General features: G+C 36.2%; 2 protein-coding genes across 6 annotated transcripts; one reads left to right on the top strand and one right to left on the bottom strand.

The window, feature by feature from the left end:
- The first annotated feature begins 1,037 nt into the window (after positions 1-1,037).
- Positions 1,038-8,875, top strand: LOC590970 (sulfotransferase family cytosolic 1B member 1). 3 transcript variants are annotated; one of them, XM_030972055.1, is made up of 7 exons: positions 1,038-1,167; positions 1,938-2,123; positions 3,387-3,652; positions 4,789-4,906; positions 5,762-5,856; positions 6,990-7,185; positions 8,258-8,875. In XM_030972055.1, the coding sequence occupies exons 2-7, from the start codon at positions 1,961-1,963 to the stop codon at positions 8,365-8,367; spliced, it is 948 nt and encodes a 315-aa protein (XP_030827915.1). In that variant the 5' UTR covers positions 1,038-1,167; positions 1,938-1,960; the 3' UTR covers positions 8,368-8,875. The 3 variants fall into 3 exon arrangements, with proteins under 3 accessions (XP_030827915.1, XP_030827917.1, XP_030827916.1); XM_030972057.1 differs by having other exon boundaries at positions 1,946-2,123; XM_030972056.1 differs by having other exon boundaries at positions 1,961-2,123.
- A 527-nt stretch (positions 8,876-9,402) lies between these two features.
- LOC581957 (methionine synthase reductase) lies at positions 9,403-22,295 on the bottom strand. Of its 3 annotated transcripts, none has more exons than XM_011681977.2 (12): positions 22,260-22,295; positions 20,861-21,036; positions 19,828-19,978; positions 19,045-19,162; positions 17,839-18,379; positions 17,207-17,350; positions 16,526-16,768; positions 15,433-15,656; positions 14,509-14,724; positions 13,438-13,662; positions 12,570-12,758; positions 9,403-11,453 (listed from the first exon to the last, which is right to left on the bottom strand). In XM_011681977.2, the coding sequence occupies exons 2-12, from the start codon at positions 20,996-20,998 to the stop codon at positions 11,309-11,311; spliced, it is 2,334 nt and encodes a 777-aa protein (XP_011680279.2). In that variant the 5' UTR covers positions 20,999-21,036; positions 22,260-22,295; the 3' UTR covers positions 9,403-11,308. The 3 variants fall into 3 exon arrangements, with proteins under 3 accessions (XP_011680279.2, XP_787027.4, XP_030827914.1); XM_781934.5 differs by having other exon boundaries at positions 13,438-13,655; positions 14,508-14,724; XM_030972054.1 differs by having other exon boundaries at positions 22,256-22,287.
- Positions 22,296-22,854: the final 559 nt, after the last annotated feature.

Consider the following 22,854-nt stretch of genomic DNA (forward strand, 5'->3'; position numbering starts at 1 on the left):
ATAACCCATTAAAAATTGGGAAAACTGATCTGATGGATACCTTAATTCTCCCACTATATTAAAATTTAATTACATTTTAGGTGAATGTAAATCGTCACAAAGCAATGAATTGGCTCTATATACCATTCCAGACATTTAAGTGTTGAAATATTTTTAAAGCCTGTCTTTTGTCTTATTTTCATGGGAAAAAAGGTTGGGAAAATTCAAAAATGGTTGGGAGAATTTACTGTTAATCACTTTAAGAGGGCGTTGCACTGTGACGTCTTCCTAGAAAACCATTAATATCTTCGTGGTTTGAGAATTTTTCAGGATTTTTTGCATGTTAGAAGATAAGTATAGTAGAAAGAAGATAATAAGTAACATTTCATACAAAAATTACGCAATTTTTTTAATCAACCTTCAACAATGTTACTGAGACTTTAATGTAAATATGTGTGACAGCCAGAGTTTGCTTTATTTAATTTTCTTTGCGATGTTCGACTCATTTTAAGAAGGAAATTAATGTTTTCAACGAAAACCGAAAAGAGAGTACTGATTTGTTTTCTCTCTCAAAATTTACACGAATATGTTAAAAGTAAACTTAGAAATTTGACATTGAAATGGGTAAATATGAGATATATAAGGGGAAAGATGATATTGCAACCATACCATAGATGGAAATATTTGCTAAATGAAGCATACATGTATCTTAAAAACGTGACGATATGACGCATGTCTTATCATTTTCTTTTATTTTGATACGATTGTTTCATCACAATTAAAATAAAACAAGGAAGTAATACTACCGAGCAATGCGAAATTGCCAATGAAACTCTTTGAGATTATTTCGTGACAAATCACATTGTGAGATTGCTGTTGTGACAAAATCAATTTTTTGGAGTGATTTGGTGACGAAATTACACATCGTGTCACAAGGCGCCCCATAATCTCAAACAAACTTAATCTTAAACAAACAATGCAAACTGAACTCTGAACTGTTTATTCAAACTATTCAATGTTTATTCTAGTTCATAGTATACGTACGAATCAAAGAATCTAGTTGACTCATTCGATTCACACCAGGTCAAGTGGCTATGTGATCGTGCATTTATGTACGTAGGATATGTCATGTGAACGGGTAAAAAACGCTCGATCATTCCACCTCACTGACACAGTACATCTTTCACAGTAAGTATGCCAATGTTTCCTATTTATGTCGGGTAATTTTTGTTTGTGTGGTATATACATTTATGATGTATACCATTGAGATAAGGCTGATCCGTTCAAAACTTGAAACAAAGAAAATCGTAAACTCTTATCTATTATTTCGCTCTTGAAAGTTTGCATTTTTAATCTAGGTCTCAAACAATTTTTTGTCCATGTAAAGAAATATGCACCGGGTAGATCATCACTTCTTTAAGTAGAGGAGTGGAAATATACACACTCTTCCAGGAGTCATATTTCCACATGTCACATAGAAATAGTCTTATGTCCAATAAAGTTCAAATTTCAAATTTGTTCTATTGTCAATGATGTGACTAAACTATTGCACTTTTTTAATAATATTATTTCCATATGTACTTATATCCTCCATTTCATTACATAGTTTGTTTTCTGTATACATTCGAGCATGTGAAATGAATAAATCCAAATTCAAATATTACGGATCACTTCGTTTCGGAGTGGAATCCACCCCATGTAGTGGTTTTAAATACTCGTTTGAGTGTGAATTCCACTCCGTATTGATGTAATCCCTAATAAGTCTCCTAAAAATGGATTTCTACTTTTATAGTATATTTTATAATAATATTGGAGGGGACTTTGTCAAAGTCTTAGTCATGTACAGTACCAAGATTTGAAAGAGCTCCATTAAATCTTGCCAATTACGAGGGTGCCGAGCTTGGATTCGAACCCTTAACGAAACCAAATAAAATCAAATAAATCAATTCAAATCAAAGCGAATCAGTTATCTCCATTTGAGATGGCCGAGCAGGATGGAGGGGAACCATTCGTCGATGTTATGGGTCGCTTCGTGCACGATGGCGTCACGTTTCCCGACATCGTCATGAGAGAAAGCCTTGATGAACTGAAGACACTCGACGTCAGACCCGATGACGTGTGGGTCTGCACGTATCCCAAGGCGGGTAAGCATTATCGATTCTTAACAACTTCATCTCTTATTTTTCTTCTTCTATTTTTTTTTTCTTGGGGGGGGGGGGGGGGGGAGATCGTAATCTTTCAGTTTCAGTTTTTTGTTGCCTTTTTTGGAAGGAAAAAACGCTATTTATGTGCCCAAATCAAAGATAACGATGCGACCACACATAACATGCAGGTGATCCAAAGGCGTATCCAGGATTCTCTTCCGCTACATCCTTGGCAAGCAAAAAATGGAGGGAAAATGTTTAAAAAATAGTACAAAAAAGTTCTCACAGATTTTCAGGAGCATTTTTTCTCTCCAAAAACCTTTACTGCGAAAACTGAAATTTCTCAGATGCAACAAGCGAAAAATCAACATTTAAGAAAGCACAAAATAAAGGTTGGATATTTTACCGACATCGCTACCACTGCTACCATGTATTTCAATTGCGCCATCATTAAACTTTTCAAAGACCCCCAAAATGTGCATGTATGTGTGCTTTTCTATCTCGTGACCTCCCCCGCCCCCCTCCCTCCCCCTCGAAGAAAATCTTGTATCCGCTACCCATTGTGGCATCCCATTGTGGCGAATGACTTCTCATGACTTGAAACAAAATCCGAATACTTGAAGTATGAATGAAGAAATTATAAGAATAATTGAGTAAACACGATCGCCAAGACTTTAAAAAGAATCAACTCGATTGCAATAAGCGATTTCGTAAATAGCTCTGGACCGCTTGACCCCAAAATATCCACAGATCTTAGACACGATGGATACTTCCCACTTGTGCATTTTAGATTAATCACTGCCAAAGTGATGGAGGTGCTTCATGAATACCTTTTGTTTACCTCTTGAGAAGAATACTTCCACCTGTGTATCAGATAAATGTACTGTTGGTGCTTAAATGAATACTGATTACATAAATTTCATGAGCACGATCCGAGTATTCGTCTCAATGGTTTTACAATTTGGGTACGAATGACCTTTATCTGCCCATGCGCAAATCCTAATTACCAACTGGCTTATTGTAATTGCTTACTGTAGTGCCTATAGAAACCATGATCAGATTACGCAATATGACTTTGTCATCGTCATGTTTGCATATTTCAAAAGGGGCATGACGATACGATTTTTCGAAAGTCTATGCCATCGTGATATGGGGATACTATTCATACCACACAATTATCTCATTATTAACTGTCATAATGAGTTTTAGTGAATCAGAAATTTAAAGCTAAAGATAATCCGTTGTTTCATTATTATTTCAAAGGCACCCATTTCGCTATGGAGATCGTTGCACTCATCCTCGGTGATGGCAACCCCCACAAGATTAACCGACTCACCGGTATGAGTACCGTAGCAATGCCTGTCTTCCTGCCTCCTCCACCTGATGATCAACCTCAAGGTCAACCTCTAGATTATCTTCGTAACCAACCGCCTATACTTGACATGATAAAGAAAGCACCGTCCCCTCGTCTCATCATCAGCCATCTTCCCTTTCAAAGTCTACCACCAGAGATTGAGAAGAGAGCAAAAGTAAGAATTGTTGTTTGATGACGTAGGGCGCGGTCTTCTGTAGAATGACATTATGCTTCTTCTTCTTTTTCCCCTGTCCTCATGTAAGGCCAGCTGTACTTTGCAAGGATTTAAACAAATTATTTATTTCTAATAGATCTAGATAATGGCATACATTCTCAGATTTTATTGAATATTAATTTGCGAGTGTTTGTTTTGCGTGACTGCTAAATCATAGGTGTGCTACTATGCTAATCAGCTAGGGAACCTACGTCCTTAAGTCATAATTGACAGTAATGAGGATTAATGCCTCACAAAAGGGCACTCATATAGCTGATCGACACGATTTTTATCCTGGGGCCTCACAGTAACGAGGCCATTGCTTAGCCCCTGAATCATGACTGTACGCAGTGTTTGCTAGGGTACGCGGCCGCCCCCACAAATCCCCGAAAACGAAGAAAATGCAATAAATTGTCAAAAATTCATTGCATTTCCCCCCGGCCCCCAACAGGAAAAATTCCTCTGTAGGGCCATGCATTATGGTTCAAGGCATGGCCACACAGAGGAATTTTTCCTGTTGGGGGCCGGGGGCAAATGCAATGAATTGTTGACAATTTATTGCATTTTCTTCGTTTTCGGGGATTTGTGGGGCGGCCGCGTACCCTAGCAAACACTGCGTACAGTCATGATTCAGGGGCTAAGCAATGTCCTCGTTACTGTGAGGCACCAGGATAAAAATCGTGTCGATCAGCTATATATTAGTACCCTTTTGTGAGGCATTAATCCTCATTACTGTCAATTATGACTTAAGGACGTAAGTCCCTTAGCTGATTAGCATAGTAGCACACATATGATTTAACAGTCACGCAAAACAAACACTCGCAAATTAATATTCAATAAAATCTGAGAATGTATGCCATTATCTAGATCTATTAGAAATAAATAATTTTTTAAAATCCTTCCCTAAACTGGGGTAAAAATAATTATTCCACCATTATGACCAACAGTGTATATTCTTTTTATATGACGGAAATAAAAACAAACAAACGAACACCCCCGTCTCTAGTGCTTCGACGACGACGACGGTGATCGTGATAGAGATGATACATTTGACCAAAAGTACAATAATAATTTTGTTTTTGTTTGTTTGTCAAAAGGTGTTGTACGTGGCACGTAATCCCAAGGACATGGCGACTTCAACGATGAAATTCATCGAGAAAACCATGCCTGTACCGGGGGGCTTCCCCAAACTCCTGGATGACCTGATGAATGGTGGTAAGTTGACCCCCGTTGCATGCGAGACTTCAATTCGTTTGCTTTATTACCTCGGTCAATCAACTCTATAGATCGTGGCAATTAGTGTAATGGCCATAATTACTTCAAAGCAAAGCTTGCACTGTTCTTTCATTTTTAATTCACTTTGTGTAATTATTGTGTAGGATATATTGCTCTCATAGTATGGCGCATCAGTTAACAGGCCAGTCACTGACGAAGTCATGACAATTTCTCTTTAAAAAAGAGGGACGTTTGCTTGGTCAATGCGACGTGCCACCATTGGGACGTGGAACGTAGGTTATGAAACCACGCTAACTATTAAAGATATTGGAAAGGAAATACCCTTTCCTTTTTTCCTTCCCCAAATAGCAATAGTATCCCTCCCCGATTTGAAAACACCCTCACTGGCCCCAACATGTTTGTCCCCACCCCCCCCCCATCTTTTTCTCACTTGAAGTTAAAGTATAAATACCATATTGTGAAATACAATAGTCATTATTCATGAATTGAGAAAAACAGCGTTGCTTCTCCTCGGAGTTTTATTTTTCCTTCTTTGCAAGTCACTTTTTCTCTTCCTTTCACACACCCCAATAACAGTCAATGTCACATTAAGATTCATACATAAGCTGTGGCACTCCTGTTCTTAATTCATGTCTAACATGCATTTAGCCTCTAACTTGATTTCACACGTTTCCTACTGGTGTAGGTCTTTTATACTTCGTCAAATATTATCAATTGCATATTCATAAGCATGAAAATGTATATCTGAAAAGACGTTATATAAACTAATTAATCAGTCTAAATCAAACCAAATCTAATCAAATGTAATGTATGTTCTCTTTCCTATATCCATAGATAACTTGGGTGGATGGTTTAATCACGTGATGGACTACTGGAATAAGCGAGATGAAAAGAATGTTCTTTTCTTAAAATACGAGGACATGGTCATGGTAAATTCTTTGTTTTAAACAATGAAGGAACCAAGTAGAAATATGTGTTAATAAATGGAATAAACTACAAAAACGCACTGTATACTGGGCGAAAGTATTTTAAGATTTATAACTTTAGTTTTAGTCCAAAAGTAAATTTTAGTTCTAATTGAAATTGAAAATAAATGAGCTAAAGTCTGTTCATGATTTCCACAAAAATTACAAATTGAAGAAGCACTTGCACCTTTTTTATAAAGAAAATTTTGGGTTGCAATTTTTCTATGAATAAATTGAAATCTGAAATTTCTCATTTTACTTTTTATTGATATTTATTGATATAGCAAGGTAAAACAGGATTTACATATTAGTGAATCGTAAATCACTTTGCCATTTATTCTGTTGATTTTTTTTTCTGAGACATTTGCTGAATTTTCTTTTCATGAAAACATGGTACGAATTTTTTGATATCTTTTTAAGTTTACAGAAATCGTTCAATGAAGTATCAACGCAATTTAGTGAAGAACCTTCTTTTTCAAAATGTTCATGTTTCAGAATAATTTCCAACTAAGTACTAAGTAATGCGGAAAGAACTGACTAGTGTTAGTTAAAATAAATGAACCTGACAGAAAGTCCATTCGACTTCGGATTTGATCAAGAGACATAATTAATAGGACCATCAATGTGCAAAATATCTTTAACATAATTGATTATGTCATATCAGAATTCTCCGTCGATCAATATATGAGAATTCAGGCAAGGTGGTTGTGAAATATTTTCCTTGAAATTAATTGGGCTGTTGTATTACTGACTCCATGCAATCAATATATCATTCCAGAAAGGATCTGCGTATTTATTGAAAGATAAATAATCAGAGCGGAGATTGCCGCTAAATAAAAAAAAATCACCTCCTATATGTCTCAGATAATGTGAAAAAAAACATGTTCCATTTACTTGTATTTCCTTCATCAAAGTATCTCTTTATCCAAGTAACTTGTCGACCTTTTGCCGTCCAGTGTAATTAATACTTCGTTGCCAAAGGTTACACACATAAAATTTATTTGGAAGGCCAGCTGCGTTCGAAAAAGGTATCATTGTGTGTTTTCCGATTTAATTACTCATGAAGCTCTGATAATTTTCCTTTCATTTATCCCAAGGATCTCCGCAGTTGTGTAAAGAAGGTTGCCGAGTTGCTTGAACATCCTCTAACCGACGACGTTTTCGAGAAGGTGGTGGCGGGAAGTGAATTCAAGGGAATGAAGAAAACTTATGACACTCTCGAGAAATCGGCTGAGAAAGGGATCTTTTTAACTCGTGCTGGCGGCCAGAAGGAGATGTCTTTCATGCAAACAGGTACATAGAAAGAAAAATTCTTTTTAAAGCGTATTCATTTGCATATTTCTCGTCTCGAAACAGATATTCTTCTTCTTCTTCTTCTTCTTCTTCGGTACGTGTCGACAGACTTGCTAGTCAATTTAGATCGCAAATGAGGGTCACGTGATCATCTTTATTTGAATTATTTTAACATTTTGGTTTTAAAAGTGTCAAGGAATTCAATACTGATGATGCTGTCAGGTAGTCTATTCCAGTCTTTACGATCATGTACGTGGGAAAAAGAGAAGGCATCTCTCCTGCAGTAGGTCTACTCCAATTGTTGACTTTTGATTGAGGACATTTTGTTGTGACGCATATCTTTGTGAATATTTTTCGAGCGAACAGTACAAAGATATCTGAACATGATGCATGTAGAAAATTCTAGCCATAGGGTATTTCAATTGGCCTTGAGTTGGTTGTGATCGTATTTGTATGTACAAGTATCTCCGTTCGACAAGTCTTTTCAGAAGCCCTTTAATTGACACCTTTATCACATTTTCTCTTGAGCACTTCATCCAAACGGTAAACAATATTTGGTGAAAGACATCATCTAAATTATATATATATTGTGATACATCTCTTGATAAATATATCTTGCCTAGACACTACGGGAAGATGAAAGAAAAATGCAGGTCTATCTCAAATTTGATATTTTCTTTTTGTGTTTAAACTAAACTTAGAGGTAAAGACTGAGAGGACTGCAAGCCCCCTCCCTTTCCATGATTTTGAAATACGAATAAACATGACCGCTATCTCATACCCAAGCAGCTGCAACCTTATATTCATGCAGCTAGATGATGTGCTTGCATTTCTCAAGATCTCATTTTGTATAATTATTTTGTTTACAATATTCATTAGTAACTTTAATAAAGTATTAACATATTTGCTCCCTCACGAAATTTTCGATCTTGAAATTTGAAATCGGGGTCCCCAAGCCCCTGAACAAAGAGCCCGTTTGCTATTACTAGAACATTCGTTTCTATAATTTACGTTATGGTTGCATATTTGTATTTCCCATTCTGTTATTTGTTTTTTCTTCCATTTTGAACAGGCAAGATTGGTACATGGAAGACTAAGTTTACGGTAGCTCAGAGTGAGATGGTTGACGCTTGGTACCAAGAAAAGTTTGCTGGACAAGAGCTCCAGTTCCAGTTTGAGTAACCAACGTTAACAATCCACCATCGCTGTTTAACTTCCAATCGGGAAATTCGAATGAGGACATTTTTGAACAAAAAAAATTGTCCAACCACATCTTTATCCCCCCCCCCCTACTCCCCTCAATCAAAGTGGTCTCGTGGCACCCTTGAATGGGAATGAAAGCAGAAAAAAAATCGAAACACATACATATGAAAGTTTGAAATAAATCGGACCAATGATAAGAAAACTATGAATAATTGAAAAACGAGATTACTAATTAGTTATATGCGTATTTCAAATTTGCAGTTTGGTCAGTGGATTATGATGTAGCCGCGGATAACTCTCCCATTTTTCTCCTAAGTGCCTTCACCCTTGGGGCACTAACGAAAATACATTATAGGTAGCATATTATCATAGGTCCTCTGAAGCAAAAAGACCCTCCCGAGTGAAGCACTTCAAACAAAATGTGTTAGTCATTTTGTGTGTTGGAACAAATGGGGAGTGTTTATTTTCTTCATTTACAAGTGAAAATAATTTGTAGTCATGATTGAATTTATCTTTATATGGACAATTTCGTAATTCATTGATTTTATATTTTTTATATTACTTTCAACTGGTTTCTATTTCAATGAAAATCCCATGGTTTCCCATTTCTAGATTAATTTTTATTGTCATTTTAAATTTGCAAATGTTGTACACTTTATCTTCTGTCATTGTATTTTACTTAGATCTGTTTTTGTTCACTCTGTTTGAAATTTTTACAAATTTTTTAAATATGTGAATTCAGTAACAATTCAGCCATAGAGATTGCGAGTATTGAATATAATAAATCTAGAATCTTGATTAGGGTCCGCATCATGTAAAGAGTTGTGATTGATTCAAATGAATCGCAACTTGATCAACTGCAACCCTGTACTAACAAACAGGAGATGGTAAGTTTGCGATTAATTGGAGAACTAGTAATCGATTCAGATCAATAACAACTCTCAATAAGGCAGGGCCCTGATGGGGCATTTCAGGCTACTTTGGACAAGATATACTCCACATAAATACAGAATGTGTGAAATGAGAGAAAAATTTGTTTTTATTAATAAAGCATGATGTTGAATCAAGATCACACAGACTCCACAAAGCATTACTATATTGTTATTCAAAGACGGAAATAAATAGCACCTTTTCATACCTGCAAATAAACAAATAGATAACTAGTTAAAAAGACAACATAATTAATTGTAAGCCACAAATGTTTTAAATAGACACAGGAAAATCAGGCGGGGAAACAGAGGTAAAGGAGAAAAAAGAGAATAACATGATAGCATTACTTTTCCTCCTGCCAACCCCCTCCTTCCCCCTCCCCCATTTCAGGGTTTTTCTGCTGCTTACCTCCTTTATTGAGAGAGAGAGAGAAAGAGAGAGAGAGAGAGAGAGTGAGTTTGAGGGGGCATGTGAGATTGCAGAAGTCATACTCCTGGATGAAATGAATAACATCTTGAAATTTCAACCTCCTTCCATTATCTAAAGAGGTATAACATTTGGTGAAAACTCTCACTGTTTACCTGACAAAAACAGTTAGTAATGTATCATGTAAGCATCAATTAATCTGATGGATGGAATACAAGTAATGAATAAATCGTCAGCGCTTTTATGAACTAACAGTCCATCAATTTGAGGTTTTAAAATTCAGTTTTTGCTCTGAATACATACTTTGATATGAGATTCATCATTTTTAAAAGATTCAGTTGGTTGAAAATGTCTCAACTTAATGTCTTTTGGAAGTAACATTTCACAGTCAATGGACAGATTTGTTGGTTTATAATATGGGGGACAACATGTCAATTGACAATATTTCAAACCCAAGGCCTTGTCTCAGAAAGAGCTGGGATTGATCCAAATTGACCACAAGTCCTCAAATCAATCAAAAAATTACAAACTCCTACAAATGTTTATAAGACAGGGCCATAGTAAAACTAACATACACCTCAAATAAAGGTAACTACTGGTCAATCAATATAACATGGTTCGTGATAAATATTATTACAAATAGAGTTCCATTCATGTACACCTGTACATCAAATATAATGAGTGATGGGAACACAAAGATTATCCCATGTACGAGTGGGATACGTATGGAATGAAGAATTTGTTCTAAACATGTTATCAAAAATTCTGGGAGAATCCCTGTGTGATGCTTAAACATGAAAACTGACATATTTACAAGTTCAAACACTGGAAGACTTTTTAATTTAATAGATAGTGGTAGACTGAGACTATGGAAGTCACTCTTTGTTTTATGTCAGTCGTAATTGCACATTTTTGAACAATATATAGTTCATCAATATGGATGTCACATGTTTTGCTCCATATCTCATTCCAATAATTGATGTGTGGCGAAATAAAAGCATTGTAGATACTGAATATTACTCAGCTGGGTATAAAATGTCTGAGTTTGGGTAATACACCAATACATCACTACTCATTTTCCATCATGCTTAAAGTTCCCCTTTAAACCCTAAATCATGAAGATAAATACAGGGGTGATTAGTTAGTGCTGGAGAGAAAATACCTTGTTTCTCCCCACACTTTTACAAGTCCATACATCCTTAAGCTATCTCCTTTCCTCTTTAAACTTAGCACTGAGCTGTAGCAGGTCACTGTCTCCTTGACCAGTCTTTTCTTTGAGGCTCTCCTCAACAGAAACCTGTAATATCTTGTGTCTCTTCTAGACAAACCTTTTTTTCAAATCCACACCTCTTTGACGTATCCTCTCCACTCTCAGAGATGAATTACATCATGCCATAGTCTCCTTGTCCAGTCTTTTGTTTGATGATCTCCTCAAGTAAACTCAAAATGACTTCTGTTTGGAGCCACAAGGACATTAACTTGGTTTTAAATTGTGTGATTGAACGCCCTTGTGTCTCAAAACAGCGATAACTTGTTTCTCTCCTGGACAAACCATTTTTCTTTTTCAAGTCCAAACATCCTCCACGTATCTCTTTTCCTCTCTTAAGTTAGCAATGAGCTGTAGCATGTCATAGTCTCCTTGCCCAGTCTTTTCTTTGAGGATCTCCTTCCAAGTCTCCAAGACATTCTTGGCCATATTCTTGGCATCACTTTTTAAATGAGAAGAACAAGAAATAAAGTACTGTGTCAATGAATGGATCAGTATTGAAATCACATTGCTAGTACTGTGCATATGTCAAACTAACAGAGAATCTTCATATATGGTCAAATTCTGGGAAAGGAAAGTATTCAAATGTCACACGTGACTTGCCATGCAAGATCTATACAAACAATCAATGGAAAAATAAAGTCCACATGACTCAGGATCACAAAACACTGTTTCTTATAACATCTCGAGAAAATGTTAAACTTCATAATTGATTTGTAATGTTTTGTTGGAAACATGAATAAATTTGAAATTTGAACTAAAACAGTTTAAATTAAGTCATTCTGAATCAATTTCACACCCTTGAATGAAACTCATTGTGCAATTTTAAAAGAGATTTCACGCCTTTTTTTATTTCATGATAAAGGTTTAAACTATTGTTTAATTTCAAGGCTCCTTGGTGGTGCTGACCAGAGGATTATATAGCCTATCATAATCATCTTGATAAATAAACCTTGGCACTAAAATTATGATACTTTGATAATCTATTACTTGGTGCACAAATACCTAGAACATGGGGGGGGGGGGGAGGGGGGGGGATTCAGGAGGATAAATGTATCATGTCACTGGCTACAATCATCCACTTCAACAGCCAAACCATCTTAGTGGTCACCTCCCTATAAAGACCACCAGTATAAAATGGTCACCTACCATGTCTCCCTCTACAAAGAAATATGTAGTTTAGAACCTGTCTAGAAAGGTCACCTGTCTACAGTTGTCACTTTGCCTATTTCCTTTTGGTGGCCTTTATAGAGAGGTTTGACTGTACGAAACAAACTATACAAAGTATATGCTGTCACTGCAAATACAATTCTTGGCTTTAGGGGAGCAGCACTACCCGCCATACAGACTATGGCGCCGCCCCTGCCCCTGAAGATGTTGTAACGAGGGACACACCTGCACCACCTGCACACTGCACCCTGCACATTGTATATAGTGCACAGAGAACAACCACCATCACTTCACCAACAGCACGCAACACAGCACAGCCCTCTCCAGGACAACATTCACGCTTTTGGGAGAGTAATTCTTCAAGGTTCAAGGTAAAACGACCACTTACCCACACACATACACAAAGCCCCCCTTCTCCAGCAGCAACTCTGACAACCCTTCCTTGTGGGTCTTCATGTTGTCCTGCACGTAGCGTGGTGCCTGTTCACTACTACCATCATCAGCTGGCTCATCTCTAGAGAAAGACACACAGAGATTTGACAGGACACCAGTCTTCTGGAATTCTTCGAGCTTTTCCCTGTTGTTCAATGAATGAAAAAGAAAAAAAAAAAGAAGAAAATTTATCATCGAAAGTAAGGAGGAACTTAAATCACATTAATGTACATGTATTAAGAAAAATAAAAAATTAAAGCAAACATTTTACAAAATGATGAGCCATCTTAAAGAATCTCTTTCTTCATTTTCCTTAAGAAGTGTTTTGCATAGGAATCTGTATGTAAAGAGAACCTCATTAAAAGGACTACCCGTAAACATCTATAGGGACTGCCTTTCTTGTTTCCTTATGTCATCCTTGAATTCAGGTTAGAGTATACTAGACTGCAAAGATTACACTATATCTCCTCGTATTAAAACACAAAACGACTGTCTTGAAATCATTAGTTACAGTAATCACAATCATCATTGATGTAACTAGACTATGGATCAAACCATTTCCTGTTCAAGCCCATGCTTAATCTTTGGCAAGACATAAATCTACATTGCCCACTCTCCACCCAGGTGTAGTAAATGGTTACCTTGCAGAAAGCAATTCGTTTACTTCTTTGAGCACCCTATTAAAGCAGCTAGGCGTAAAAACTAGTACTATGGCAGCCTTGAGCATCCCCTAGGATAACTTATTTGCACAATTTAATGAAGCAATTAATATCATATATCTCTTATTCCATTATAAACAAAGGCCTATGAAGGGTTAAACATACCTATACAAGTAATCCCTGTCTTTATGTCTGCAACCAAACAGCAACCATACAGGGCCAAAGGTCATATTCCCGTCTCCCGCTTCCTTCATCATGTGACTACGATGCTCAAGGAAACCAATGAAAGGTGCCACGCCCGTCCCAGGACCAATCAAGACGAGGGGTTTGGAGGTGTCCGATGGCAGGTGGAAATGTTGGTTGGTCCTGGAGTAGATGGGTATCTGAACCGGGTATACAAGAAGAATGAAGAAATAATAAAATGTCATTTTCATTTCTGTTATTAGTCAATATCACAGAGGAATTTTTATTAATCATATTTCTTTGTTTAAATACCAAGATAACAGGATGTTTAAACCCTCGGACGATCCGAAAGCTTAAATAAGAAAATGATGGAAATTGCAGTTGGATTGCACATCAATAAACATGTGGTCTGTTGGGAGCCAGGATATGAGTTAACACTCTTCTGGATCTAAGTAGACAATATGAAGGAGTGTTAAATGTATGTGCAGGAAGCTCACTGCATTGCATGAGACATCTTTGCACTTCTTTTGTGTTGGGCTTTTGTGTTGGGCTGTTAGTCCATTGTACAATCAAATAAAATTGATAAAAAACAAAGTTATGGTAAGCTATTAATCTCTTACACAATTTTCAATCAATAATCTGTCCAATGATAGCAATATGCCAATCTTCAGGTAGTAACGAGTATTGCATGATCCAATTCATTCAAGTATCAATGCTACAATATTTTGAATGATACAAAATCATGTACTATGCAACAAGATGCAGTAAAAAGCACTAAGGAAAAAAAAGGATAAATTGAAGAAAATAAAACGAAGGGAACCTTAATTACAAGCATAATGCTTCCAAGGTTTCCTCCTCATTACTGCAGATAATTGTTAGCATCATATGTATTTAATGACTTGTCATTACATCGTTTTTTGTTACTGTTGTATCAATTGAATATTATGTACATGTTTTGTTACCTTGTTTAGCTTTACTTTGTATATTCTTTTCATATGCAGTTAATGTGGAAATAAAGCCTAAATAAAAATATTAAAAATGTATTTGCTTACCTCTCTAGCTGCCTCCTCCTCCAATGCAAATTTGTCAATCTTCTCTTCCAAGTTCTGCATAATTGTTTGGTATGAGTTTTGCCCCCGCCCCCTTGTTGCTAGGTGACTCAGCCATCCAGTACATACCCCCTTCCTCGCTTGGCTCCGCCCTTCTCCAGCAGGTATGTCAATGATATTGAACACAAAATGGAAGCTGGTAGGGCTGGTCAATGGTGAGCTATACATAACAACAGAGAGTAGAAAGTTTTTGTTTTTTTTGGTCCTAAATTCAGAGAAAAGCTTTGGTTCAAATCAATAGTTCATGGTCAAATTACAGCCATTTCAAATACAAACATGAAGTTTGGGCAGACAACATAAATTAAGAGAATTGATTTAGAAAGTCATGTACTCTATACCTCAATGTGGAATACAAATTCTTGATAATGAACAGGCCTAAGGACAATATGAACAACAACAAAACAGCTAAAAATCTAAATGAAATACCAGTATGTCTGTTGTTGCAGTGAGATATAATGCATGGCAACAAATAAATCTTGCAAGTATCGATTCGTTATATAAATGGTTGAGACTCAAGAAAGGTAATTATTTGTTACAGGTAGGTATAAATGTTGAAAAGGAAAGGTTTCAACTTTTTGATTGAGAAACAGGTGAATGAACCTACTTTCAATTATGTATACAGCTAACTCATTTTAAAAGTTCTACTGGCCCAAATTCATGAAGAATGTTTAAAGTTCAAAAGGGCTCTAAAGCATGATTTAAACCTAAAATAAGCATTCACAAATGTATATTTCCCACGCATTTCATATGAGAACACACCCATATTATTCTCACTTAAATTAGACCAATGAGTTCAGATAAAGCTGGACAATTCAGGCCAATTTGTCCATCATTTTTCTTCAAAATGGGCAATTATCATCCCCCGTACCTTGATATTGAGTAAGGCCGCGGTTTTAATCTAGTCATGTGCTCCAGGATGCGCTCAATAGGAGGAAGGCATGATGGGAAGGCGATGAGAACATCCATCAACGAGAGACTAGGTGCCCGTAAGAAAGCTGCATAGTCTGGCTGACCCTGTTTGCTGCATAGCTCCTGCAGACGTCGCTTCTCCTTGGGGTCACTGGTGTATTCAACAAGTGTGCGTAAGAAAGCCTAAGGGGGTAAAAATGAATGATCAAAACTAGGCCTTCATGTAATCATAACAGAATTGATGAAGGTGGTCTTGGGTTATGATGATAGAAAAGTGTAGACCTGAATAGCAGCCAATAATACTTTACATTACTATTTTTTTTTTAATTAGGAAAATTTCACAGAAAGGTGTCCTCAATTAAGAAAAAATAGGGAAAAAAAAAGGCTGGTCACATATAGGCAATAATGATAATATGAAATAGTTCCATTGGACACAATCTAATTTCTGTGTAACACATTACCTACACAGATTCCTACTTACAATATATCTGCAGAGCTGCCAACCTTTGGAAGTACAAATTAGTACTCAGCACCTCCAAAATTAGTATTTTACCATCAAAATTAGTATTTTTCAACCGGCCTTCCTTTCACCTATTAAAAACCTATTGATGTTGTAACGCAGCGCAAATGCATACCGTAGACCATATTTTTGCTGTAATTAGTTTTTTTTAAACATATGCAATTGTACATGTCGACCGGGCCAGGAAAATTTCAGAAAAATGTGATACTGGTACGTACGGTCAATTAAAATGTTTGCTCTTTCATTAAAATTTTAAAAGAAATTGTACATCAAAGTTTTTGTTGGGGTTGTGGGGGTTTACTTGTACATGTTTTCCATGCGATTCAATGGTTTTTATGGGTATAAAAAAAATATTTAAAAAAAATATATATATTAAAAAAGAAATTAAAAAAAAAAAAAAAAATTGTATTTTGAAAGGGGATATCGTATTATCGTATTCCACTCTTATTATCGTACTAAATACGATTAAATCATACTGGTTGGCACCTCTGTATCTGGCTTAAGGTTAAACTACTTAATTCATATACCACACCTTCTTTGGAAGTACCCTGACGTCACAGCAGGTGGTGAAAATATACCGTAGGGTACTGAACGTTGGAACAAAGTCAGCTACAGCAGCTTTCCTCTTCTTGGTGCCTTCTAGAACAGATATTCTGAGAGGCACATCTGCCATCTCTCTTAGTCCAAGACGATGGAGGAGATCTGTGACCTCACCAGCATCATTTGGACAGATGATGCTGAAGGAATCTCCGGGCTGGAAGCTCATTGAGTTTTCCTAAGAGAAACAAACATGATTTAAATATGGCTCAGGCATTTAAAAACATGTAAGCACATATAGGAAGCATCTTTGAAGAACCTGCATGTTTTTAATCACTTTTCAACTAAATTTGCTTTATTTGGGTGTATCATGCATAAGAGACGATTGCTCCACGATCAACTTCCAACACTGTTTGAATTCTTGAATTGAACCTTGCATTCAACACCATACCTTACCTTTATCCTACATCTAACGACAAAAAAACAATGTCAACCGATCCCATAACCCATATCTTTCTAGAAATTAATCGAGGAGCAATGTTGCTAGAACAGATGTTGAGCATCCATGCTTATACTTGTACCTATCCTTCTTCAACCACATTCATAATCATTAAGAGACTCGCTGACATACTCTTACATACAAGCTCAAGGGCATGTTTCTATACAAGACACTTACTGCAACCTTCAGCTCTATGTCCAGTGCAGTCTTAACCGCATCATCCCTAGTCAGCTGGGTTGCCTTGACAACCATTGCTTGGATGACACCAGAAGATGCGGATGGAAGAGCTGCTCCTCCTTGTATTGGCAAAGATTCAAGGTCCTAAAAGAAAGAAGTCAGAGTTGACACAGTGTTAGATTACAATTTAAACCAATGGTATATCCAACCTATTGCTTACTGTCTGTCTAAATAATGTTGTCACTAACTGAAGCATTTTTAGGTCCACTTTCTACATTAATATGATTAAGAAATAAAATTTACCTTAGAATAAGAATGTACTAAATTAAAATGTTCATTTTGACATTCAATTAGTAATAAAAGAATATTTGAGTCAATGACCAGAACCCCACCCCCTGCCATAAAAAGTGTAGATATCTTTGAAATCACTGTAGATTATGAAAGAACTGATCATTTAATTCAACTTGAAAACAAATTATTACAGACGATAGAACATTTTTATTGATTTACAAACACTATACCATCAATTATCATCAAAATTCAAATCTAAAACCTAACATAATAAATTTGTTAAAATGTATTCAAAACATCCAAAGTGTTTCCAGTGGTATGCAGTGCAATTTTATACTCACTATTGTTTCATTGTGGGCATATACCACTTTCAGAAAAGGGGGAGGCAATGCAGGTAGGGTGAGTCCACTTTCACTGAGGGGAGGTAGAGAATGGGTAAGTGATGACACCGTTGGTCCCTCCACCTTCCCATCTGTTGATTCCTCCACTTTGATATATGGATCAGTACTGGTTGACTGTGAGGGAGTTCTTTGCAAGGTTTGAGCGATATTGTTACTGTTTCCAGGATGGTCAGGTGAATCAGAGCCATTCACATCATTGCCTGACATTGCACTTGTGTTATTGCCTGTAGAAGATTGCTCACCAGTCTTTGGTTGTGCCTGGTCTGCCTGAACAATGTGCAAGGAACCATTCTGAGTTGTACCACTTTCAGCATTTTCTCCTATCATTCTTTCGTTTCTGTTTTCCTTGTTTCTTTTCCCATTTATTTCAAGGTGGCCATTTTCAAGACAGCCATTTGAGTCTGGTGTACCTTGCTTATCCATGACTTTGTGAAGTGCTTTCCAAAGTCCTTCTATCCATGGCTCCACAACAACCTCTAACCTAAATATCACAATTAAAAAAATTAAAAAAACTTTACAGCTTCAGGTAAAGATATTGCCGTGAAAACAATAAACACTCACAATGAGGGTCGAGATGTTAGATTGATCATATTTATCAATATTAAACTAAATATGCTCTGTAGGCATGTTACTTTATTTTCTTAACGTTTTAAGCGAGAAAACTGAAAACCTCAAAGGAAAACTTTATGTAAGGTTCACAGTCAGTACAGTACAACTTTAATTTCTGAATCTTGTAGTTTTATTTCAAAAGTGAAACTGTGCTCATACAATACTTCCTTATTCACTTATTTCTGGCTACATCTATGAGAGAAATTACTAAAGTAAATATCTTCAAATCTCAAATCGAGAATGCCCCAATTTTGAGAAATTACAATGTGATTTAGAATTTATCTTCTTTTATGCAAGGTGCTAGCAGCTATTATTATAGCACAACTGTATGTAATTCATAAACACCTTTGGAATATAGGGACTTATTTCATGAACCTTTCAGAAGTACAAATTCACTGAAACCCATTGAAATGCATGTCAATTTTACCAGACATATTTCAGTAGAATTTTTCTTAACCTGTACTGCCCACAAGTTTGGCTGCTTTTGCATATGATGAACCTTAGGTGCCTCATAAAAGTGGTATGATAGCAACATACCCTGTAGCATCATCTGCATATCCGGTAGGATAGATGTGCTTGGCACCAAGCTCTTGTAATCTCTCATCAAAGTTCTTGCCATTTCTGCAGAAATTGCTGTAGTTTGAGTCTCCCAGTGCTTGAAAAGATGAAAACATAAAAGTAAATGTCAATTATTCTCTAAGATTTGCCCTAATCCTTTCTTCACATTGGAACTTGCTGACATAATAGCAATGATATTTCACTAACTATGCAGCATTCTAATTAATAATTATAGACTTTTCAAAGGATTTGAACTAATATGAATCCCCAAAGAGGTAGAAACATTCACTGATTTTCCTTACCTTTCAGCAGTAAACTATTATTTATTATTTTATTATCATTATTATTATTATTATCATGCATATACTGCGCTTTTCCCAGAGCTGCCCAAAGCGCTTACAGCAAGGAGAATCCTGCAACAAAATGAAAATGAAAACGTACAGAATCCCAAAAATCTGGATTACAAAAAAGGAAATGTTTGAAGTCCCTTTTATTGCATAACTTGTTGATAGTAACTTTTCTTTAATAAAGGTAATACTAATTGTTTACTAAAATCACTCACTTTTTAAATTTTTTTTTTACCAGTATGTTGAAGAATTGTATCCAATAATTTGCTTCTTTCCTACCATGAAATCCTACACGAGATGCTAAACTCTTATGACTTCATTAATGAGACAATTAAGAAGTCCCCCCCCCCCCCCTCTGGAATAATCATAAGTAATCTTTTATATATATTATGATATTACCAAGTAATAGTCTTACCTAACAAAGCAAAGTTGAGATTAGCTAAATGATCAGAAGGAAGGGTGGTTTTCCTGAGGCGTCTCCAGAACTTCATGGCTGTTTCTGGACATTCTCCTTCTCCGGTGGTAGAGACAACCATGACCATGCATGTCTCTTTAGACAGACTGAACTGTATAGGGTGAATAAATCATGAACTGGTTAAAGAGGCTATCTAGCCAAAACTAAATAAAAGTGAGTTTTTTGTTTAACGTAAAAATTATCAAAGAAAAGGCAGAAGAAAATCATTCATCATGAACTGTAACTCTTTCATGAAAGGATAATCCAAGGATTCCAAGGTATGTTTAAGCTTGGGTATACCTAACAAGGATATAAGGGAAAAGCTTCAGCATACTATGGGTCATACATCAATTTAAAGACAGAAGTTTTGAAGTTTGCTGAAAAATAGCATGGCAGCCTCCCACAAAACCACTTTAAGTTCATGGACACCCAGAGCTGCCAACCTTTGGAAGTACAAATTAGTACTCAGCACCTCCAAAATTGGTATTTTACCATCAAAATTAGTATTTTTCAACCGGCCTTCCTTTCACCTATTAAAAACCTATTGATTTTGTAACACAGCGCAAATGCATACCGTAAAGACCATATTTTTTGCTGTAATTAGTTTTTTAAAAACATATGCAATTGTACATGTTCATCTATATACCTTGTTTTAACTGCAAACTCGGTTCTTTTAGTTCCAAGCTCTTGCTTCAGCCACAAAATCACCTTGAAGATTCACACACAAGTGACTATAAGCCACTCCATATAAAATGATGCACTGAATTCACAATATGGCTCTTGTAAAAATCTGCATTAATGTAGTACACACACCCCATTGAAATATGAATCACAAATTTAAAATATTCCAATAGGATGTCAGCAAACTTGACATACAGTGCTTTCATGAGATGCTGCCCCTTACTTCAAAAATTTCCAGAAAATTATTCTATTCAGATTACAAAATATTAGGTATCATGGATACATAGAAACTGACATATGACTTTGGGTTTACCTTCTTTTCTGTGAGACTGAGGCAATGGATTTCTGACTCTAGATCATGTTTTGAAGACAACTCATGAATCTCTTCAGCTATGGCTTGGGATTGACCAGTCTCTGATCCATATAACAAAAGGAACCGTTTCTTTCCCATTCTGTACACATGTGCTAGATCTTTAATTCTTTAAATATCTATCACAAAAAAGAGAAATGTAAAACAATCTATCAACTGAAGAAATTAGGCACTTTAAAATATCAAAACAAAACATTGTAACTAAGACATTCAGGATCAATATCCATAGAACACTAATAATTAATTCTTCCCCATTCTTGATCAAGTGCAGGTAGTTTCAATTTGTATAATCTCCTTTTAAAAAAAGAAACGTAAAAGTAACACAATCTATCACTTGATCAAAATAACCAAGAAGTACAAGTCACATGTCATATGAACCTACCTAGCCCGAATTTTCTGTCTCTTTCGTTAGCAAGCCTCTGATTTGGGTAGGGTCGGCTCCTCAGAGGCTAACGAACGAAAGAGACAGAAAATTCGGGCTAGAACCTATCAAACTACAACATTAAAGAGTTTTAACTGATCTTTCACTATGTTTGGACATGACAAATGTGTATATTTCATACAATTTCTTTGCAGATAAATACAAATCACAAATTTGTATAAGAAAAAGTATATACCTGTACAAATGCTTCCTTGAGTGAAAATACTCTGATTCGAACTCCCTACATTTATTAGATATAAAATCTGTGCCAGACAGAAAATCTTTTTAAGGCACTCTTGTCAAAGCCAAATTATATTACAAGGAACTGCATGCATGGCGGACAGCAAGTTTACAGTCCGGAAGCCGTGTCTTTATATGGACTAACAAGTCTGTCGACATGTATTGAAGAAGAAGAAGAAGAGGCCAAGGTTGGTGCAATAGACCTATATTATGACATTGACAAGACAAGAATCCTTTGAAGAATCAAAGCTCCTTTGTTTCTTTGTTTCTTTGTTTGTTTTGCCCCCTTCATGTAAATTCATTTTTATAAGGACATGCTGCGTGCAAGGAATTATGGGTCACATATCCAATTCCTTAAAACAAAAACTGATTCTTTCTTTTTGTATCGAACTGAAAAAAATGTGCGTGAAATTATCTATTTATTTTAGGCCACACCAATTACACACCCTCAACACCAACACAAACTTCAACATGTGGGAACACTATCAGTATCAGTCTACATACAACGGGCATACAACAACATACTCAAATTCACAAAAATCACTGTGCGCGGGGTACACAAATTAACACACAGGGATTATTATATCAAATTGAGCTTAAGAAACAGACTTCACTCTATGTGACATATTTTAAATCACTCATTTATAAGAAAATAAAGAAATCTTATTACGACTTACGTACCGGCTTTCGTCATTCATTCATGAAGCACACAGTTGGATGACGTCATAAATTGAGCATGTTATGCAATATTGCAGCGAGTGTTGTAATCCCTCCAGCGACTTGAACATTCAGCTCCGGCTATGATATATCTTACTGTTCCTCTGAGTCCGAATTATGAATTTCGAATGACTTTTAAGCATTCTTTTTTCATTTTTCTTTACACGAGAAGAGCTGGGTAAAAACATTCACTATTTCATTGTGTGTAGGTAGTTATACGTTCTATTTTTTTTGTTTCATTTCTCTCATCTTCACCATTTTTTCTCTCTCTCTCCACCCCCACCTCTAAATCCAACAACTACATGTTTGGGGGGATGGATGAGAGAGGCAGGGGAGCTGGCGAGGCCATCTCTTTCTCTCCCCCCCCCCCCCCCCCCCCTCTCCGCTCCCTTTCTCTATCTTTCTATCTCTCCCTCTTTTTATCAGGCTATATCTCTCTTTATATTATACTCTCTCACCTCTTCTCTTGAATAGTAGAGTGAAATTTTGATTCGACTTTTAAAGGTAAAGACCAGTATTGGTAACGCCCCAATTTCAAAAAATGAAATGGAAGCTCTCA

The sequence above is a fragment of the Strongylocentrotus purpuratus genome, unplaced genomic scaffold, assembly GCF_000002235.5.
Source record: "Strongylocentrotus purpuratus isolate Spur 01 unplaced genomic scaffold, Spur_5.0 spur5_scaffold_6, whole genome shotgun sequence".
NCBI lineage: Eukaryota > Metazoa > Echinodermata > Echinoidea > Camarodonta > Strongylocentrotidae > Strongylocentrotus > Strongylocentrotus purpuratus.